Here is a 21851-nt window from a genome sequence, read left to right as displayed (position 1 = left end):
TGTGTGTGTGTGTGTGTGTCATTCGGTATTTCCTTTTTTGTGGTGGTCTGTTTAGCACTTACCTAGCAGAATGTTATCAAATTAGTCAAGTTCTATTCGACATGTAGCCAGCTGAGCTTTCTTCCCTGGCAGAGACTGGTTGAGGCTCCCTTGTCTGTTTCAATTGCCCACTTGTCTGTTGATGGACACTGAGTTTTAACCACTGTGAGCAATACTATTCTGAGTGCAGTCACACAAGCATCTCTGAGACTCAGTTTAGAGTTGCTTGGCTGCAGTGAGCTGGCTCAGGGGGCTACATACCTGCAGTGGGCTGGCTCAAGCAAACTGTGTTCTGTTTCTTAGGTTTTTGAGTACAAGGTTTTCTACTGTAGCTGAACCATAATGTACTCTGGTGTACAAAATGCCTGTAGAGGGCATGGAGTCCTCACACTTGGTGTACAGGGTCCTTGTGCAGGCCATGGGGTCCCCATGCTCCCAGATAAGCCCTAGAGAAACCAGGACTGGCCAGGCAGTGGTGGCACATGCCTTTAATCCCAGCACTCAGGAGGCAGAGGTAGGTGGATCTCTGTGAGTTCAAGGCCAAACCTGGTCTACAGAGCAAGTTCCAGGACAGCCAGGACTGTTACACATAGAAACCCTGTCTTGAAAAACCTATCCATAGAGTCAGGCCTCACCTGAATCCCCCAGGTTCCTGAGCATTGTCAATCACTAGTTTTCTTTTTAATTTTTATATATTTATATTTTATGTATGAACGCTGTGAATGTATACCTGCATGCCAGAAGAGGGCGTCAGATCCTATGATAGGTGTTTGTGAGCCGCCATGTGTGTGCTGGGAATTGAACCCAGGTCCTCTGGAAGAGCAGTCAGTGCTCTTAACCACTGAGAAAGCTCTCCAGGCCCCTTCTTCTTCTTCTTCTTCTTCTTCTTCTTCTTCTTCTTCTTCTTCTTCTTCTTCTTCTTCTTCTTCTTCTTCTTCTTCTTCTTCTTCCTCTTGTTGTTGTTGTTATTATTATTATTATTATTTTGCTTTTTGAGACAGGGTTTCTCTGTGGCTTTGGAGGCTGTCCTGGAACTCGCTCTGTAGACCAGGCTGGTCTTGAACTCACAGAGATTTTCCTGCTTCTGCCTCCAGAGTGCTGGGATTAAAGGTGTGCGCCACCACACTAGAACCCATTCTAATGGAAGAGGCCCCGCGTGCTTTACAAAGGAACCTCTTATTATGCTCATCCCAGACCCTGTCCCACTCCCCCCCAGACCTGTTGCAGGATGTTTGATCACACTGTGAACCCCGAGATTGTGCTATTTACTGGAAAAACCTGTTTCTAGTTGTGGTGTGGCTCAGCCCTCGTATTCACCTTTAACCCAAGAGCTTTCAGCTTGAATAGTGTAAACAGGATTAAGGTCAAGAGGCTGAGCAAGCAATCATTGACAGGAAGGGAACGCAGGATGATTAAGAAAAACCACAGAGAGTAAGGGGGAGTCCGGGGGACAGATAGAGATGCACAGGAAGCAGGCAGAGGGACTTCCAGTTTGAGGAGAATTGTGAGGCGACATAGGAGAATGGAGAGGTTACTGGGACATCAACTGAGGAGGAAGGCCCGCTGGGTGCTTCCTCTGCCTCTCTGACCTTGCAGGCTTTCACCTAGCATCTGGCTCCTAAGTCTTTATTGGTAAAAATCGAATGATTGAGAGTTTGCTAAAAACAACAGAGACCCTTTCCTGAGCATTGTCAGTCAATAGAAACCATTCTTTGGTTGCTTTGGAGTTTTTTTGTTTTTGTTTTTTGAGACAGGGTTTCACTGTGTATCCCTGGATGTCCTGGAACTCACTCTGCAAACCAGGCTGGTCTTGAACTCATAGAGATCCACTGCCTGCCTCTGCTTCCCGAGTGCTGGGATTAAAGGTATGGGCCACCATAACCAGCTGTGATTACTTCTTTTACACGTGAGTCTTCAGTTGTTCTAGCACTGCTTACTGAAAAGACTACTTTTGGGCGGGAGACGTGGCTCAGTGGTTAAGAGCACTTGTTCTTACAGAGGACCTGAGTTCAATTCCTAGCATCCTGATGGCAGTTCACAATTGTCTACAACTCCAGTTCCAGGACGGATATGATACAGGCATACCTGCGAAGCAAAACTTTCATATATATAAAATAAATCGTTTTGGGGGAGGTTGCAAGGGCAGAGGGTAGGTGTGGAGGGAGGGATGGGGAGACGAGCGAGACTGGGGGTGAATGATGTGACTTCACAAAGAATCAATAAAAGTTAAAAAAAAGAAAAGGCTACTCTCCCCAGGGAATAACCGGCAACCTTCTTGAAAAACAAATTGAGGAGAGATATATGGATTTATTATTTCACTCTATATTTCTGTTTTGTTTTGAGACAGGATCTCATATAGCCAAGGCTGGCCTTGAACTCATTAAGTAGACAACATTGATTTTGAACTCCTGACCCTCCTGCTTCAGGCTCTGGAGTGCTAGGATTCCAGGTGTGAGCTGGAATTCTACACCTACTGTACACCAAATTTTATTCTCCTGACTTTAGGATTAAGTGGCAGGTGGGGCCAAGAGATCCCACCCTGCAACAGATCTCACGGAAAAGATTTCTTGGGGGGGTGTGAAAAGCCATCTCAGAACAGGGACACGAGGGAGTGGGAGAGAGGGAGACAGAGAAAGACAGACAGACAGAGCAAAACTGAGAAAACGAGAGATCTATCTGTGATGGTGGGGACCTCTTAAAGGGCTGGGACTTGTGATGATGTGGCTGCTGGCACTGAGACACTTAAGGCATGCTTTCTATCCTAGATGTCTATATCCATGGCCAGTGCCATCATTTTGATTGCTGTGGATTTGTAGTGAGCTTTGAAACTGGGAAGAGGGAGGGCGTTTGCCAGTGTTGTTCTGTTTCAAGAGTGGCTATTTGGATTCATTCTCATTTCCATATGACTTTTAGGAGCAGCTTCTCCATTTATGGGATGAAACTCTCAGTTGAAATGCTTTTCCATTATTTTCAAGTGCATGTGCACGTGTGTTCTTTTGTGTATATGGATACGCATGTATGCAGGTGTATGGGGAAGCTTGATTTTTTTCCAGATTTTTTTTATTTGAATTAGAAACAAGATTGTTTTACATGACAATCCCAGTTCCCACTCCCTCCTGTCCTCCCCTGACCCCCCACCCCCAACTAAAACCCTACCTATCACATTTCCTTTCTGCTCCCCCTGGATGGTGAGGCCTTCCATAGGGTGTCATTAGAGTCTATCGTATCCTTTGGGATAGGGCCTAGGCCCACCCCCGTGTGTCTTGGCTCAGGGAGTATTCCTCTATGTGGAATGGGCTCCCAAAGTCCACACCTATGCTAGGGATAAATACTGAACTACTACAGGAGGTCCTGTAGATTTCCGAGGTTTCCTCACTGAAATCCATGTTCCCGGGGTCTGGATCAGTCCCAAGCTGCTATTCCAGCTATCAGTCTGGGGAGCAAGAGTTCCCTGATGTTCAGGTCAGCTGTTTCTATGGGTTTCACCAGCCTGGTCTGGACCCCTTTGCTCTTCACTCATCCTTCTCTGCATCTGGATTCCAGTTCAGTTCAGTGATTAGTTGTGGGTGTCTGCTTCTACTTCCACCAGCTGCTGGATGAGGGCTATCGGGTGGCATATAAGTCAGTCATCAATCTCATAATCGGGGGAGGGCATTTAAGGTAGCCTCTCCTCTGTTGCTTAGATTGTTAGCTGGTGTCATCTTTGTAGATCTCCAGACATATCCCTAGTGTCTGATTTCTCTGTAAACCTAAAATGTCTCCCTCTATTATGGTATTTCCATTCTTGTTATCTTCTATTCTTCCCCTGACTCAACCTTTCTGCTCCCTCATGTCCTCTGCATCCCTCCTCTTCTTCCCTTCTCATTGTCGTAGCTCCCTCCCCCCTCTTCCTGTGCTCTCAATTTGCTCAGGGGATCTTGACCCTTTCCCCTTCTCCAGGGGACCATTATGTCTCTCTTAGGGTCCTCCTTGTTTAATAGGGGAAGCTTGATGTTAATGTCCGAAATCATTCTCTCTTCCATCTTGCTCTTTGAGATATCACTTGCCAATATGAGTGGTCTTGCCAGCCAGCTTGCTTTGGGATCCCCTGTCTCTGCCTTCTGAGGCAAGAATCACAGGTGGACTTCTGGGGATCTGAACTCTGGTCCTCACATTTGCTCAGCAAGTGCTTTAACCACTGAACCATCTCCCCAGCCTGTCATATGAAATTTTGGCAGATGTTGCATGGATTGGGACTGGGGATTGTAACAGGGCCCCAGACCTTAGCACAATTACAATTGACTCCATGACGGAAGTACCATTCAGGCTGTAACACTCAGCATGTAGACAGCACCACCTGCCAAATCCTTGCTTTTGAGCTTCTGTAGTTCTGCTTCTGGCTAACTGTTCTTGTTAACTGAAGTATGTCAACCCAGAACATAGGTTTTGTGTTTAAAAACTCATCCTGAGAAAGGGTCAGGGATACACTGGGATCCTGAGCACCCAGTGTAGTCACCGGCCAGCTAACAACGCATGTCTGAGCAGTCTTCTCCCAGACTTTTCAGATCCTTATTTCCAGCCAAGCCAATCTTTAAAGTTCTGTCTTAGTTCTCTTTTGCTGTTTGCTGATATCAAGCAATTATGTTACCTGGCTGTTGAATACCCCACAACAGGGATGTAGTTAAATTGGTAGAACGCCTGCCTGGTACTCATGAAGCTCCGGGTTTACAACCTTGGCATGGTGTAAACCAGCTGTGGTGCTGCATACCTGTAGTTCCAGCATTTTCATGATGTAAGTGGGAGGATCAGAAGTTCAAAGTCACCCTTGGATCTAGAATGAGTTGGGTGCCAGCTTGGGTAATTGGTGTCTTGTCTGGAAAGAAACAAAAAGGCGGAAAAACAGGAAGGAATTGCATAGATTTATAGACTGATTGGAGACCAGTGCTGTCCTGACAGTGTCAGGTCTCCAACGATCAGCTTAGGTTCATTGCTAATTTAGGGTTCCTTTGTCTTTCTTGACTATACCTTGAACTTTTCTGCACGAAAGAATCATGCTTCTTTTTGGATTTTTATTAATATTTAAAAAGTGCACATGCCTTTAATCCCAGCACTCTGGAGGCAGAAGCAAGTAGATTTCTGAGTTTGGGCCAGTCTGGTCTACACCGTGAATTCCAGGACAGCCAGGGCTACACAGAGGAACCCTGTCTCAAAAAACAAAAACCTAACAAAACAAAACAAAACAAAACAAAAAAGTGGGGAGTGCCTCTGCTTGGCAGTTGTCTGGGTTAGCTTGGCAGCTATCTAGAAGAAACAGTATTCTGGCTAAAATCGATGAGATTTTATCAAGGACTCTAATTATTGCAGAAGCAGCTAGTTAACTACCATACACAGAAAGACCCAGACTTTTCAGACCCTTATTTCCAGCCAAGCTGATCTTTAAAGTTCTATCTTAGTTCTCTTTTGCTGTTTGCTGATATCAAACAATTATGTTACCTGGGTGATTACTATTTGTTAAGATTTATTTTTAGTTTTGAGCTGGGGGTGCAGTGGCTGCTAGATTTTTGGAGCTCATTGGTCAGTCAGCCTAGCTGAATTGGCAACCTCTAGATTCACGGAGAGACTCTGTCTCAAGAATTAAGGTGAGCTGGCCAGTGGTGGCACAGGCCTTTAATCCCAGCACTCAGGAGGCAGAGGCAGGCGGATCTCTATGAGTTTAAGGCCTGCCTGCCTGTTTACATAGCGAGTTCAGGCCAGCCAAGACTATATAGTGAGAACTTGTCTTTTTTTTTTTTTTTTTTTTTTTTGGTTTTTCGAGACAGGGTTTCTCTGTGTAGCTTTGGAGCCTATCCTGGCACTCGCTCTGGAGACCAGGCTGGCCTCGAACTCACAGAGATCTGCCTACCTCTGCCTCCCGAGTGCTGTGATTAAAGGTGTGCGCCACTAACGCCCAGCGAGACTTTGTCTTTTTCTTCTTTCCTTCTTTCCTTCTTTCCTTCTTTCCTTCTTTCCTTCTTTCCTTCCTTTATTTCTTTCTTCCTTCTTTCTTTCTTTCTTTCTTTCTTTCTTTCTTTCTTTCTTTTCTTTCAGTTTTTGTTTGTTTGTTTGTTTAAAGGTAAAGGGCCAGGGAGATGGCTCCGTGGTTATGGAGCACTCTGCTCTTCCAGAGGACTCAAATTCACTTCCTAGCACCCAATTTGAGCCGCTCACAGCCTCCTGCGATTCTAGAGCCAGGAGCTCTGATGCTTTTCTTCTAGCTTCTGAGGGCACTCGAACACACATGGCATATGCTCACACAGACCCACAAAATACACATAAACACAACTAAAATAAATCTTATTGGGCCTGGAGAGGTGGCTCAGGGTCTTGCAAAGGACAGAGGTTTGATTCCCAGCACCCACATGATGATTCATGACCATTCTTTACTTCAGTTCCAGGAAATCTGATACCCAATTCTGATCTTTGTGGACACCAAACGTGTGTGTGTGGTACACATGCATACATTTGGGCAAAAGATACCTGATATTGTCCTCTGGCCTCCATATGCATAGACATGTGTACCCATACTTTCAGGCAAACCCCTCCCAGATAGAGAGACAGAGAGAGAGACACAGAGAGAGAGAGAGAGACAGAGAGAGACAGAGACAGAGAGACAGAGACAGAGAGAGAGACAGAGAGAGACAGAGAGAGACAGAGACAGAGAGAGAGGAGGACACAGCACAGGAGTTGAAACAAGAGAGATCATGTTTAGAAAGGTTAAAGGTGAGAGAACTGACCCCCAAAGGCTCTTCTCTGACCACTTGCAGCCCCCACCTCACCCCACTCACACATACATGCATGCATACACACAAACAAAGAAAACTTAAAGCATACATTTCAAACATGGTCATTGTAACAGAACTGATGTTTTTAGTACAACAACAACAAAACTAGTTTTTTTGTTTTTATTTATTTATTTATTTATTTATTTATTTATTTATTTGAGACAGGGTCTCACTATGTAGCTCTGGCTGTCCTAGAACTCACTGTAGGCTGGGCTGGCTCACTCACAGAGATCTACCTGCCTCTAGGATTAAAGTGTGAGCCACCACTGCCTGGAATGAAAACTAGATCTTACAAGAGCTTTGAAGACAATCTCATTGCCATGATAAATAAAGGCACTGGAAACTACACTTTGCACCCCTGACTGGCCTTAAGTGACTATAACACTATGTCATATTCTTTTTTAAAAAAAAGATTTTATTTATTTATTATGTATACAACATGTATATCTGCTCACCATGTGGTTGCTGGGAATTAAACTCAGGACCTCTGGAAGAGCAGTCGGAACTCTCCACCTCTGAGCCATCTATCCAGCCCATTATGTCACATTCTTTATGGAGTTTGTCATAGACACTAATAAGTGGTATTGTGACTTAACTGTTTTCTGGAGTGTTCATAAGGAACTTGTAGTTTTCTCAAACTTAAATTATTGTAAAACTATGGCTTAGGAGCAGAAGGATAGTTCAGAGGGCAGAGGCACTTGCTGCCAAGCCTAATGACCTGAGCTCAATCCCTGGGACCCACATGGCAGAAGAAGAGAGATGACTCTGGGTGTCTCTGATCTTCACATGTATAGGTAGGAGATACACACACATCCACAGACAGAGGCAGAGAAGAGAGAGAGAGAGAGAGAGAGAGGAGAGACAGAGAGAGAGAGAGAGAGAGAGAGAGAGAGAGAGAGAGAGAGAGAGAGAGAGAATAAATGTGGGAGGGAAGAATCCTGTGACAGGGGTCCCGGTGCTCTGTCACCAGGTAAACAGCCAAGCTCCACACAGTGGAAAGCCCAGCAGCTTCCCCTTAACACAAAGCTCAGGAAGGCAGTTCAGGGCTGGGACAACCATTCAACAACACCACAGGTTGGGTGTTGGTAGCACACTGACCTGTTGCTGTAAGCAACAAGTTTAAGATAGACAAAGGGGGGCAGAGTTCTGTCATCTGCACCTTCCTTCTTCAATTGGGAGAAAAGCTTTTCCACACCGGACACCGCTCCTGTCTCTTTGAGAAAAATTGTGTCATGGTGATAACTCTGGAAAACCACTCAGCTGAGATGAGTGCAATGTGTGTGATGGTTTCAATTAGTATTGGACCTGAAAAGATAATGAAAACCGGTAGCCTTCATATGTGCTTTTGAATGTCATACGATCTTTTTTGTTATTTCATATTTTTTTTTTTCCAGAGCTGAGGGCCGTACCCAGGCCCCTGTGCTTGCTAGGCAAGTGCTCTACCAGTGAGCTAAATCCCCAATCCCCATGTCATATGATCTTTGAAAAATCTGTGTTCTGTTGCTATAACAAAATACTGGAGCATGGGTCTTTAAAGAAGAGAAACATATTTAGCTCATAGCTCATAGTTTTGGAAACTTAAAGATTACCAGCCACACCTATTGGCCTTTGGTGAAGGTCCCCTTGACTGCCTTACATGGCAAAGGACATCATAGCCAGGACAGTTATGGGGGGAGGTGGAGGGACGATGGGAAAGTAATGAAACTGACAAGATCAGAGAAACTCAAAAGGTACACTAGTCATGAGGCCTGCCTTGTAGTTGTGCAGGGCACTCCAGGCAAGCAGCACTTGTGAGCTCTTCATTGATGTTTTCAAACCCATTGATGTTTCTTGAAGTTCAGTAATTATTGGTTCTCCCAGCTAGATTTGGGTGGGATGGGTCGTCTGGCCTGTCATCAGCTCTGTCTGGGGTGAAGTAGTGTTTGTTCACCAGGAAGTCACATGACCAAGAGATTCTGTGACTGGGGAGAAGTCAGTCCTGTGCTTTTTATAACGACCTGCTAAATGCGGGTGCATGAAGACTACATCGACCCCTTTGAAAGTCAGTCAGTGTCCCTGGTAACCCCTCTCTTGAGATCTCCAACGCATCAACAGGGCTGCAGCACGTGACCCTCTGGGGGACAAGCCCCAGGGGAGGAGGGCTGGTACTGAAAGTGACCAAAAGCAGACAGAGCCTCCATCTCTCTGCCTTTGTGACATCACACTGAGACCTTTCCTCTGCTTGGCTGTGGCTTGTGTTGTTATGGCAATGAAATTCTGGGAGTTATTAGGGGAAAGAGTAGCTAGTGGCTCACACTTGCCCTGTGAGTATGATAATCACCCCCGCCTCTGTGTGTGTGTGTGTGTGTGTGTGTGTGTGTGTGTGTGTGTGTGAGAGAGAGAGAGAGAGAGAGAGAGAGAGAGAGAGAGAGAGAGAGAGAGAGATCCAACATCTATTGTCTTCCTTGATTAACCTCACCTTACTTTTTGAGACAAGGTCTCTTGCTGAGCCCCGGAGCTTGCCGTTTGGCTGGACTACCTGGGCAATAAGCGCTCAGAGATCCTCTTGTGGCTGCTAAAGGTATATACCAATACACCCTGCTTTTACATGGGACCTGAGGATTGAACTCAGGTCCTCATACTGGCACAGCAAGCACTGGGCCAATTGTGCCATCTCCTCTGTCCTAGCCATGCCTCTCATAAAAGACGCCATGACACTTGTACAGGAGCCACAGCAGATGCCTGTGGTCCCCCTGTCATGGTTCCTCCCGAGCCTGTTTGCTGCCTTCAATGTAATGTTGCTGGTCTTTTTGAGTGGCCTTTTCTTCGGGTTCCCGTGAGTGTCCCATATCATCTATTAGGTTTCTTATGTAGAGACAGGATGGAAAATAAAGATAGAACAGAGGCAAGGGCATGCGGAAGGCCTGGGGAACAGTTGTCTACTAAAAAGGAAATGTAGGCAGAGTTTTGGAGAACTGGTGCATGGGGGTAAGGTGGGGAGTAAATGTAGCTGGTAATGCGGTGACATTTGGGTGGGGCCTCTGTGAGTCTGTCACTCGCCTGGATACTTAGAGTTGGCTTTAAGTTCTGTGTATCCTGACCCAGTTGGACAGGGCCTGGGAAGGAGCTTGGGGTTACTCCAGCTCATGACTGAAAGTGGCTGTGGTCTCAGTTGTAGGTGGCTGGCTCAGAACGGAGAGTGGCTCTTTCCTGTGATCACAGGTCCACTCTTCATCCTCACCTTCTACAGTCTCGTTTCCCTCAACTTCTCAGATCCTGGTATCTTACATCGAGGTAAGTGCTCAACCCCCTGGAAAGAGGGGGTGGCACCCCAAAGGCCAGTGCCCTACCCCTAGCCTGGGGACTGCTATACCCCATGGCAGTACTGTTCTGGCTCTAGCATTTCATCTCCTGAGCCACCAAGGTGTGTGTGTGAGAGAGAGAGAGAGAGAGAGAGGGGGTGGGGCAGGATCCTGGGTGTTTTCTAGTTGCTTCACAAGGCTGAAGAAGGAAGCCGGTAGGCTTGTCCAAACTGTACAGCTTCGTTCCATCTTCCCACTACACACAAAAGCTTCAAATGCTACCGCTGTTTCAAAGGCAGAGTTCTATACACAAGGCTAGCTGGAGCATGCCCCCCACCATCTCTCTCTCTCTCTGATGGTCAGCTTGCTCCGTTAGGACTGGGATTCCCTTGTCATTCGCACATTCCCAGCACCCAGTGCTGCTGTAGGGCTGCCTGGAGCAACTGTGTGAAGGCTACTGCCTGACCCTCTTCTGCATCAGGCTCCATCCACGAGGACCCCATGACGGTGCACGTGGTGAGTGTGAACCGGAGAGCCTTCCGCCTGCAGTGGTGTCCAAAGTGCTGCTTTCATCGCCCACCCCGGACCTACCACTGCCCCTGGTGCAACATTTGTGTGGAAGTGAGTCCACCCCCCTCCCCCTTGCTGACTACCTATTTGCTAACTTGTCATCTAGACCTGGCCAGAACCTAAAGCCCCCTCACACATGGCCTAGGAGTGGGCGTAAGACTTTTCCGTGACTGGTGAGGGTCAAGAATGAGACTGCATGTCTGCCTGTTCTTGGTCCCTCACACAGGTCACTGCCTCTGTGTCTATCTGTCCAGGGAGGCTGGCATGTCAACATGGGCACTTTCATTTGTTCTGGCCCTGGGGAAGGGGACAGGGAAGACAGTCACCGGGTATCTAAACCCTTCAGTTGGGCCTCCTGGTTTGTACAAGCTTGCCTCACATGTACTGGCATCCCAGCTTACAAATGTGGGGAGGGAGGCTGGCCCCAGAGATAGTCTATGTCCGACCGAAAGCTACACAGGACACGTCTCAAGACACAGGGTCTTAACTGTGTTGTACCTGGAAATGTCAGCACCAGGATCCTTCCTGGGGATGAAAGTCAGTGGGGGAGGGGCGGGGGGGGCAAGAGTAAGTGGCTAGAAGGCCGAGTCGTTTGGGTGATGGAAGCTGGGTCAAGGGACAGATCCTGGAGGCCTAACCCCCTCTCTGTCACAGGATTTTGATCACCATTGCAAGTGGGTTAATAACTGCATTGGTCACCGCAACTTCCGCCTCTTCATGCTGCTGGTCCTGTCCCTCTGCCTCTACTCAGGCGCCCTGCTGATCACCTGCCTGATGTTCCTAATTCGCACAAGCCATCTACCCTTCTCCATGGACAAGATTATGGCGTATCTGCACATGTCCAAGAACCCATGTGAGGAGCAGTGGGGGAGGGGTTGAGGCAGGTGAGAGATGAGATCTCAGAGGGTGGAGCCAGTGATGGAACCGGAGAAGCCACTTGAGAGGCTCAGTGTGGGCAGACGAGCGTAGGGAAATGGACGGAGTAAAAACCCAGAACAAATACTAAGAAGTATTAAGAACCTAGTGGGGCCACAGACTAAGGTCTAAAAGGGTCAAGCAGGGCCACAGCGTGGTGGGATAAGGAGGCGGGAGTATAGTGGAGAGGGGAGGATGAGCTGGACCGGGCGTGGCTCCTTAGCTGGGCAGCATCCTCGTGGCTGTGCCCTCTGCGGGCTTCCTGGTTCCGCTGGTCCTGCTGCTGCTGATCCAGGCCATATCTGTGAGCACGGCGGAGCGCTCCTGCGAGAGCAAGGTATGTGGGGCGGAGCGAGGGCGCCGGGATGTCTGGCTATGGGGAGCATCTTGGGCCCTCTGGATCTGATCCTTCACTGCCTTTGGCCCTGAGGGTTAAGGCCTTCGGGTTGCAAGGCCACAGCAGCAGCTCGGACCACAGCGCCACCTGCTGGAGCCCGGTGGTCTCTCTCTGTCCTGATGCGCTGCATGCATTTGAGGACTGGGCTTAAGGCTGCATCTCTCACGTATCCAGAACCACAGGCCTGTGTAGTTTGGGCCGAGAGAAGGAGCTAAGAGTTAGACTGGCCCGAAACGCCACTCTGTGTGCCCTAGTGGGAACTTGAAAGATCGGGTGTTGCCTGCTTTGCGAAAGGATTCACCAGAAAATAGACCTTTTTCTCCCCTTCCAGTATTGGGGATTGAACCTTAGGGTCTGGAAAATGCTAGGCAAATGCTCTACCACTCAGCTGGAGTTAATGTCATGAAGTTTGGCTGGAAGTACAATGCTACTAGGAGAGTGAGGAAACAGCTCTGGGGAAAAGACTGGGACTGGGAATTGAAGACAGCTCTGGGAATTGAAGCAGATCCCCTCAGGGCCGGTCACATAAAGCAGCCAGTAGAGCGTGGGAGAGAGCCTTGATGGAAACCCGGAAGTCACAGTAAGGATAGCTGAAAATAGTACATCGTTACTCCAGACGATTCTTCAAAGGCCTTTTGTAGTCCATTTGTCGTCCTAACACAGCCTGGGATAATGGTTGGTTTGTTTTCCACCCCTAGTGTTTTTTTGTTGTTGTTGTTTTGTTTTATCTTCTAGAATCCCACATAAATGAAGTCATTGTTTTTAGAGTCTGCCTTGGCTTGCTTAGCACAACGCACGTGAGATTCACCCATACTGTTATTGTCAGTTTATCACTCTTTATCACAGTGCAGCATCACATCGCATTGTATGGATGCTCTACAGATTGTCCATTTGAAGGATTTTTACGTCATTTCTAGTTTGGGGCAATTATGGAGTGCACTCAGTCCGAACATTGGTGTCCAGAACCTAAACTTTCCTATTGTGTAAATTCTTTTTCTTTTCTTTCTTTTTTTTTTTTGTTTGTTTTTCGAGACAGGGTTTCTCTGTGTAGCTTTGGAGCCTATCCTGGCACTGGTTCTGGAGACAAGGCTGGCCTTGAACTCACAGAGATCCGCCTGCCTCTGCCTCCCGAGTGCTGGGATTAAAAGTGTGCACCACCAACGCCGGGCCATGTGTAAATTCTTAGAAGTGGCGCTGCTGAGTCATGAGGCAGCTGTGTGTTTATGACAAACTACCAGATTGTCTTCCAAAACAGCATTTTGCATTCATACAATGACATATGAGAATTCCAGTTGCTCTACCTTCTTGCCAACACTTGACACTGTTGGAGGTTTGTTTAGTTTGTTTTAGCCCATCTAGTAAATGTGTGGTGATATCCTGTAGCTTTGATTTTATTTTCCTCATGAGAGTGATGTAACGTATACTCAATATTTTGCCCATTTAAAATTCAGATTACTTTCCTTTTGTATCTTAAGAGGTTTTTTTTATGTATATTCTGGGTTTAGGTATGTGTTTTTAAAATATTTTTTCAAAATTTATAGCTTGTTATTTCATTTTCTTTTCAGTGTGTTCCAAATAGCAGCAGTTTTTAACTGTGAAGTATTTGTGTGCATATGCCTGTATGCTTATGCATGGCATGTGTGTGCACACGAGTGCTTGTGTGTGTGTGTGTGTGTGTGTGTGTGTGTGTGTGTGTGTGTGTGTGTAGGCATCCCAAAATGGATCATGTGTATTTGGTGTCGCTATTAAATCCTTGCTTAATCCAAGGTCACAAAATTTTATTCATGTGCTTTTCTGTGGAAGTTTTGCAGGTTTAGTTTCTACCTTTAGATTGATTTATTTGGGGTTAAATTCTGTATGTGGATTGCTTTTGTTATCAGTTATTTTTTTATGTGTATGAATGTTTGCCTGGATGTACATCTGTGTACCATGTACATGCCTGGTGAATGTGGAGTTCAGAAGAGGGTGTCAGAGCCCCTAGAGTGGAGTTATAGCTATGAGCCTCCATGTGGGTGCCGGGAACTGACCCTGAGTTGAGTCATCTTCCAGAACAGTGAGTCTCTCTCTCTCTCTCTCTCTCTCTCTCTCTCTTTCTCTCTCTCTCTCTCTCTCTCTCGGTTTTTTGAGACAGAGTTTCTCTGTGTATCTTTGACTGTCCTGAAACTCACTCTGTAGACCAGGCTGGCCTTGAACTCTTAGAGATCCTCCTGCCTCTGCTTCCAAGGGCTGGGATTAAAGGCACGTGCCACCACTGCCTGGCTCAGTGAGTACTCTTAACTGTTGAGCTGTGTCTCCAGTCCCGAAGATTTGCTGTTTGCTTATCTGTTTGCACCATTTGTTTGAAAGGTTTCCTTCCTCCATTGTGGTGGCTTTACATATTTATTTTAAAAAACAGAACTGGCTATATAGACATGGTTTAGTTCTGGGTTCCACAGTTCTGCTTATCCTCTTCTGTCTTGGACAGTTTTGCTTCATATTTTGGAAATTGCAAATTTGGGGCTAGTCTGGGCAACAAAAGTGAGTTCTAGGCAAGACTGGGCTACAGAATGAGAAGGCGAGGGAGGAGAGCCGTGGTGGGTACAGTGTCAACATCAGCCTTGGCAAAGCTATGCAGCATTGGGCTGCTCTTCATGGGAGTCCAGCTCACTCTGGTTTCCCTGCCCTCCCTTGCAGTCTGGTGGCAGCTGGAGCTGAGCTGACTGAGGGCAGGCTGCTGCCATGAGGGACTGGCCAGTTCTGACATTTTCCCATCCCTGTACCTTTCCAGTGCAAGTACCATCAAGAATACAACCCCTTTGACCAGGGCTTTGCCAGGAACTGGTATCTAACTATGTGTGCACCACTGGGTCCCAAGTGAGTTGGGAAACGAGACATCTGAATGGGGGACCCCAGGGCTGGTGGATGAAGTGGCCCCTTACCCAAGCTCTCAGATCTTGCATTGTTCAGACCTCTCCTTTGGGTCTGCTCCCAGCCTCCCCTTCCACCCCCCCCCCCGCCCCTGCCCCTACCACCATTGGGCCCTTCTGTGAGCCCTTGTGGCTTGAGGGAGTGAGGGAGCTGCAGTCAGAAGAGGATAGCCTAGCTCTGGGCTGGGCTGACCCCCGGGGATATGTCCCCAAACTGAGAGGGAGAATGGGACCCTGGCTAAGAAGGATATTGACTCCTTGCATCTGGCTTGTTTCTTTAGGTATATGTCTGATGTTATCTGTCTGCAAAGACCAGTGGGGACAGGCTGGATCCATGAGAAGACACAGCCCTCACCACCATGCCCTCCTGAACACGGTTCTCCAGGCCCCCATGGCCCCCAGCCCCAATCTTCGAGCACAGCAGGGAAGGGGCCCCTAGGAAGTGGTGAGGCTGCCATTGTTCTCCAAGAGGTAAGAAGGCCCAGGGTATCTGTGAGGAAATCCCCAGGTGGGGCTGGCCATGAAGCTGGATTACTAGGAACTTGGTGGAGGGACCTTGAATGAGGGTTGTCACAGGCTTTCAGAACATTCTCAGACGCTTGCCAGAAGCAAAGACCACATCCCCAACTTACTTTGGATCTGGGCCAGTCACTAGGTCTGTGGCAGTTTCCTCAGAGGTTAATGAGGACAGAGATTAGCCCATGGTTTATACTGTTTTGAAGAATATTCCTTTATTTAGACAAATATTTTCCACACGGTCCAATTTCATTGAAAAATATGCAAGTGGAAGGTAAGGAGCACAATTGGGGGTAGTCACCACAGGTTCCCACCCAAACTGTGACTGTGACTGTGGAGGCGTTAGTTTCCCCTCGGCTCAGTCAATGGGGAGTTGGGGAGGCGGTGGAGCACAGGGGCTGGCTGGGGAGACTGGGGGAACCTGCATGTGCCCACTCTGTGTTTAGATCGAGGCCAGCCCACAGCTGTCTTTGCTGTCAGAGTCCCCTAGACGAGGCTTGCCCTGGCGCACGCAGAGCCTGGACCACCTGAATCTCTGCCTCCCCGTCTGAATCCTCGTGCTCCACTTGGGCCCAGGTCCGGCTGTTTCATTGGTGAGGGAGTATTGGCACCCACCAGTCCTCATTAAATGTTGGTTGTTGATTTCTGATGAGGGTGTCAGGCCTGTTCAAGGGGCTTGGGGACAAAGACCTCCAGAGATGGGTGAGCCAGGATCCCTGGAGACTCAAGCACAGGGTTTATCACTACCTGGCCCCATGACCTTGGGCAGGACATTAAAGCTTCTCTCATCCTTATGATGGACGGACACTATTAACTTCAGTCAGTCTTCTTGATGAGAGCTGGCAGTGAAAAACCACCAGTCATGTCTGCACTGGGGAAGGATGCGGACTCCGCCCTGCAGTACCTCTACCTGGCTGCAGAGGGCACCCACTGCCCGGGAACGTGCAAGTCTCGCTCAGGGTCCCTAGCACTGCAGCACTGGATCTTGCGGCTCTGAAGGAAGGCTGTCTAACTAGGTGTGGGGACCCTTCCAGCGGCCTGGAGAAACATGGGGTGCTCAGTCTTATGTTAAGCCTGCATCTTTCCTGCAACCGCGTCTCCTTTTTGATGTAACCCCATACTCCCTGGTGTGATACAAGGTCCTGTGAGTCTTCAGGTCCCTGGGGGTGCATGATGGAGCACACTTAAACTCTGGCTTTCCTAGTGACCACGGTGGGTGTGGCCTTGTGTAGTACAGGCCATCTCTCCAGATCTTTAGACAGTGAAGTCCAGTTTCACTCCCTTATCAGCCCCCCCCTCCTCTAACTCCCCATCCCTCCGCACCTGTCCCTGGAAGCCACAGGACCCTTTAATCCCAATACTTGGGAGGCAGAGGCAGGAGGACCTCTGTGAGTTTGAGGCCAGCCTGGTCTAGATAGTAAGTTCCAGGATATCTGGGACTACATAGACCTTGTCTCTAAAGAAATAAATAAGTAAATAAAGTAAAAATTTAAAAAAAACCAAAACCAAAAACAAAAATCTCAGCCCAGCCTGGCCCTTCCAGATGGTTCCAGGGACCACATTTTGGGCTATTATGGGTACACATTTAACTGTAGAACTAAGGCAGCTCTGTGGTTACTTGGCAGCCAAGGACAGAAACAGTCCTTGAGCCACTGAGCCCAGATGTGTGTTTATACCTGGGTGTGCATATCCTGTGTGTGCAGAGGGGAACATCCCAGCTCCAAGAAAATGGCAAGAATGTGACAGTCGGGGGGGGGGGGGTTGGGGGTGTTCCTGCTTACTTCCTCCAAAGGAGAGCTCTCCAGGTAGTCTGGGTCAGAGGAATAGAGGGGCCCAGGAGCCTGGGCCAAAACTGCAACTTCCTGGCTTTGAACCTGGCTTTGAACCTGGCTTTGAACCTTTGAACCTGCTGAAGTCCCAGCTCCACCAGGAAGGCTGTCTAACTAGGTGTGGGGACCCTTCCAAGTGACTCTGCCTTTAGCCCTGCCTGGCTTGGGACGGTGCTTATTGGTTCCTAGCCTCAAGGTATGCAGGAGACTCATCCAGCCTCAGGCAATGGGCCCTCAGAGGCTTATGCTACATTACCCTCCCTGACTGTTAAGGCCTCAGTTTCCCCACTGGGCAAGGATGCAGTTTTCTTCAGATTCTCAAAGAGGCCCGACTCCTCCAAAGGCAGTCACTTCTTGCTCTGGGGTGAGGATCCTGGGTCTCTGTTCTTCCCAGTTGAGGGTTTCTACAGCTCTGAGAAGGACCTAGACCACCTGCCCTTGATGCCCATTGCCCTCCTCTAAACTTTACACCCCCTTCATGTGTCCTTCCCTCCAGGCTGGAAGGCTTCGGTTGTGCTGCCCCCACCTTTCTTCGGAACTTGCCTCTGGTTCTCAGATGTACCCCACCCAGTCCTTGGCTAACAGATAGGATGAGAGCTGATATCAGAACCCCATAATGGGGCCTACTCGCCACATGCCCAGTAAACCCTGCCACCCTCAGAGTGAGGGCCAGAGCCAGGAATAACCATGTACCAAGTTGTTGCTGGAGCACCCTCTGCAGGATCCCAGCCAGCTCCTAGAGCCTCGAATAGGTATCCAAAAACATCTCCAAAGTGGTCCTCATGGCCTTGTGGGATGTGGAGACTTGTAGGGTAAGACAAAGCAAAGCTGAGTGATGTATGCCAGAGTAGATAAATGTCACTTCCCTTTGCTCATCCCAGAGGTCTCCACAAGAGTCATTTACCTCATGGAGAGTCACTGGCTTTGACCTTCCTAGAAGAGGACAGGGGTCAGACACCCTTCATCCCACAGCGCACTGCCAGCCACCAGTTTCAGTCATGGTTTAGGGAGTAAAGTGGTTAGCTAAGATAACCTGATGGCAGAGATGGCAACATGCCTGGAGTCTCTCTGTTTCCCAGAAGGCCACTTGCTATGCCTACTTTCAGGTCTCCAGCAGGAGAGCCTGAGCAGTAGCTGCGGGGGACCTGGCTTTCTCACCCCAGGCTCCGCTGATAAGCCAGTGCATCACAGTTTGGGGCCGCGCTCGGGAGCTGATAAGGAGGCTGCTGAAGCCCTCTCCATCCTGGGCCACCTGATAATGGCTCCTGCTGCCTCCTGTTCACTCCACCCTGCTCTGCCCTAACCACCCCACCCAAGAGGGGGCCCTGCAAGTGGCTGAAGGTGGGGCAAGGCAGGATGAAGAGGCAGAGGAGACAATGTAGAATGAGAGTCAAGGCCACCTCCTCAAACCTCACAGGGCACTGACACCTTCCTGGTCACCCTCATGGGCACCTGGGTCAGGTGCCAGGCCTTTAGAGACCTCCGTCTGGGCTTGTGTCTCTTTAGTTCTTAAACAGATACAGCCCAGGGAAGAAGTCCTGGTTCCAGGTGACATTTCTCCTGCTTACTGTCCTGTCAGGCCTGTGTAACGCTATTCACAACAGCCCTGCAACATTGATATTCTTGTTTTAGAGATGAGGAACTCACCATTCAACAGACTAGTGACTTCCCCTGGTCGTGCTAAGAGGGAGAGCTGAAACCCTCTATGACCTTTCCCACCACATGTTCTTCAGTGTGAAGACAGACTGTGGGCTTCTCTATGAAAGGAGATGAGAGGTCGCAAGGCACAGCATTGTCATGGGCATTGACCAGGCAGAGCCACACTCCAGCACTAGCCAGGGGCTGCTTAATCAATGGTGGTGTCATCAGAGTGTGACCCAGGGGCTGCAGGAGGCAAGGCTTTGTGTGACCTGCTTAGGACTTCAAAATGTCAGTTACCATGACAACAGAGTCCACTGCTGCTCAGTTTAGAGTGGGATCCTTTGTGGGGGAAAGAGTACTGCTTTATGGGGAAGTTTAACAGAAAGTCAATCCCTGGGGTGTCTCCAGGCCAAAGGGACTGGAGTGCAGACTGGGGGGAAGAGGGGTGGGGGTGGGGTAAAAGCTGGGACTTCCCTGCAGAGCAGTAGCCTGTGGCTTCCCTCCCTGGGCCACCGCTGTGCACTCTGGTTAAGCAAACAGTGGGTTACCTGTGCTTAGTTGCTTGTGTTCATGGCGCCTAGGCTGAAGGAAGTCAAAAGCCGAAGTTGCTCCTGGCTCCTGTTTCTTGGTGTCCCAGGCTCCATCTCCCTCTTCACCCCCTGTCACATCTTCACTCTGCTCTCAGGCCCTGTATCTTTCCTCTTCCTCGTGTCCTCTTTTCCTACCGCGCTCATTCATGCTGCCCTCCTGCTTGCCATCCCTTCCATCCCCCCCACCCTCTCCCCGACTTTTCCTGGATGACAGCTTCCAGGAACACAGTCCAAGGAGGACTTTCAAGTAAGGATGTCTAACTGTGATTCTTGGAAGCTGTGGGATCTGGGTACAGAGCTCCAGGGCTGGAGGCATCCTGTGCACAGGGTGCCTTTGTCTGCTGCTCCGCTTGGCTTCTGTAGCCCCCGCCAGGCACCCGCTCCTAAAGGCCTTCTGACAGGAACAATTTTGTTTTGCTATGGAAATCAGAGATTCCAAACTAGGGGGGCCCTATGGGCTATCTAGCCACCTCATTTCTCTGGGAGAAGGAAACCAAGGATGTGGGCATCAGGGAGGGCTTTCCCTGGAGTCACACACCTCATGAAAGGCCAGCCTTGGCGGTCTCCAGGTGTCTGCTTGTGCTAAGAAAGCTGGGCCAGGTCCTGTCTGGTAAACAGGAAGGGCCTAGAGACCTCGCTGCTTGGCATCAGTGAGCAGGAGCATAAGGATGACGAAAGCAACTACAGTCACTTTGAATGCTTTTCTGTGTGCCAGGCATCGGGTTAAATGCTCGGCTTGCGTTGGCTCATTTAATCCACACACGGAAGGCACTGCTAGTACCTTTGTGGGTGTGACCCTGGACAGTTCCCAACTCCTCTTGCCTTGACGTGGCATTCCTTTTAAAATGTTTAAGTGCTGGGACTCAAAACCAAATTTTCATGTATTCAAAGCAAGTGCCCATCACTGAGGTACAGTTTTAGATTTTAAGACAAGGTCTCAACTAGTTATTCAGGCTGATCTTGAAATTGGTCTGAAGCCCAGCCAGGCCTTCAACCTGTGATCCTCCTGCTACAACTTCCCATCCCAAGCAGATGGGATGACGGGCCTATGCCACCATGCCCCTCATACCTAGGATTCTGGCTCCATGAATAGGGCTCTGACCTGAGCTCAGCGCTACAGTGGCTGGCCCATTAGGATCGTTTGCCGAGCTTTAGTCATGCTGACCCTCCTCCGTCCCCTAGCAGCAAGGGAGTCAGCAAGGAAAGGTACACATGCTGTGTAGAGGACTGAGCTGGAATTGCCCCAGCTCACTCATTTCTAGATCTCTTTGAGAGCCAAGAGCAAAAATGGAGAGACACCCTCCAGCTGGCCCCATCCTTGTCAGAGCAGCAAGGTGCTGTGGAGACAGCAAGAGAGGGTCTCTGGGGATGTAGGGTGGGACCAGGCTCTGATGCTTCCCTACAGCGTGTCCTAGATAGCTCCCAGCCTGCCGACAAGAGAGTGGAGCCCATATCTGCTCTTGGATGCACTGTTGGATGGTGTGGACTGCTCTTCTCTTGGACGAGGACTAAGGTGGGATGGTTGCCCAGGGGGGCAGTTGGAGGACCAACTATCTCAGTCTACTTAGACTCGGGACTCTTCGAAGGATTCTCCCACCCCACCCCTGGAGATTGAGTTCACAGTTTCATACATGCTAGACAAAAGTACTGTCCCTTTTTCCCATTTTTATTGACATTATAGACGGGTACTTGCTCTTTAGCCCAGACTGAGCCTGAATTTGCAATCTTCCTGTCTCAGTCTCTCAAATAGTGAAAATATACATCTGGGCCACCAGCCTGGGTTCTCGTCCCCTTGTGTTTGTCTGCTCTCTTTGGCCTTCTGCCCTTTCACACACACTGGATTGAGATGACTTGGAAACAGCCAAGACCTCAGGTAGGCCACCTCCTTAACTCCTAGGCACTGAGCCCGGATCACCTTTCTGTAGTGACCTTCGGTTCTCTCTCCTTTAGCCAAGTTATCTGTTTCTAAGGGAGGGAGCCAGGCTTGGTCTTAGGGGACAGGAGTGGGCCCTTTGGTTGCAGTCTGAAGTCCCCAAGCCCCTGCTGTGGGGTACTGGGGTGAAAGCCTTTGTATGGCTATGAGATCTGTCTGTGCCCAGTCCACTCTGACTAGCCTCAGGGACTTGGGCTGTTGGCCTGGCTCAGACTCGAGGTTCTGGCTGCCTTGGGCACAATCCAGAGCAAAGAGGAAAGCAGCCTTTTCCAAAGCCAAGGCCAGAAGGAGGCACACAGGGGCTCTTTGCTGTGGACCTGAAGCCTTTCAGATCTGTTTTCTTTAAATATCCTGCTGCAGGAAAGAGAAGCCCAAACCCAGACATTTCTAAAACATTCAGGTGGCTTTAAAGGAGCAGTTTGTTTGATTTTCAT

General features: G+C 49.0%; 1 protein-coding gene across 4 annotated transcripts in view; it reads left to right on the top strand.

Moving 5' to 3' along the window:
- Nucleotides 1–9273: 9273 nt before the first annotated feature.
- Nucleotides 9274–21851, top strand: part of Zdhhc19 (zinc finger DHHC-type palmitoyltransferase 19) — a 62274-nt gene continuing 49696 nt past the window's right edge. For 2 of the 4 annotated variants that reach the window (XM_035444632.1, XM_035444633.1), the window contains exons 1-8: nucleotides 9274–9399; nucleotides 9507–9654; nucleotides 9991–10112; nucleotides 10602–10741; nucleotides 11345–11517; nucleotides 11837–11942; nucleotides 14770–14855; nucleotides 15190–15379. In XM_035444632.1, the coding sequence (XP_035300523.1) occupies nucleotides 9509–9654; nucleotides 9991–10112; nucleotides 10602–10741; nucleotides 11345–11517; nucleotides 11837–11942; nucleotides 14770–14855; nucleotides 15190–15379 (963 nt within the window). In that variant the 5' untranslated portion in view covers nucleotides 9274–9399; nucleotides 9507–9508. Of the gene's footprint in view, nucleotides 9400–9506; nucleotides 9655–9990; nucleotides 10113–10601; nucleotides 10742–11344; nucleotides 11518–11836; nucleotides 11943–14769; nucleotides 14856–15189; nucleotides 15380–15647; nucleotides 15816–15870; nucleotides 16074–21851 lie in introns of those variants that run through there. The other 2 variants (XM_027412849.2, XM_035444634.1) reach the window with 2 other exon arrangements.

Source organism: Cricetulus griseus, chromosome 4 (genome assembly GCF_003668045.3).
Source record: "Cricetulus griseus strain 17A/GY chromosome 4, alternate assembly CriGri-PICRH-1.0, whole genome shotgun sequence".
NCBI lineage: Eukaryota > Metazoa > Chordata > Mammalia > Rodentia > Cricetidae > Cricetulus > Cricetulus griseus.
The sequence above is the reverse complement of the archived record's forward strand: the minus strand, read 5'-3'. Positions and strand labels throughout refer to the sequence as shown.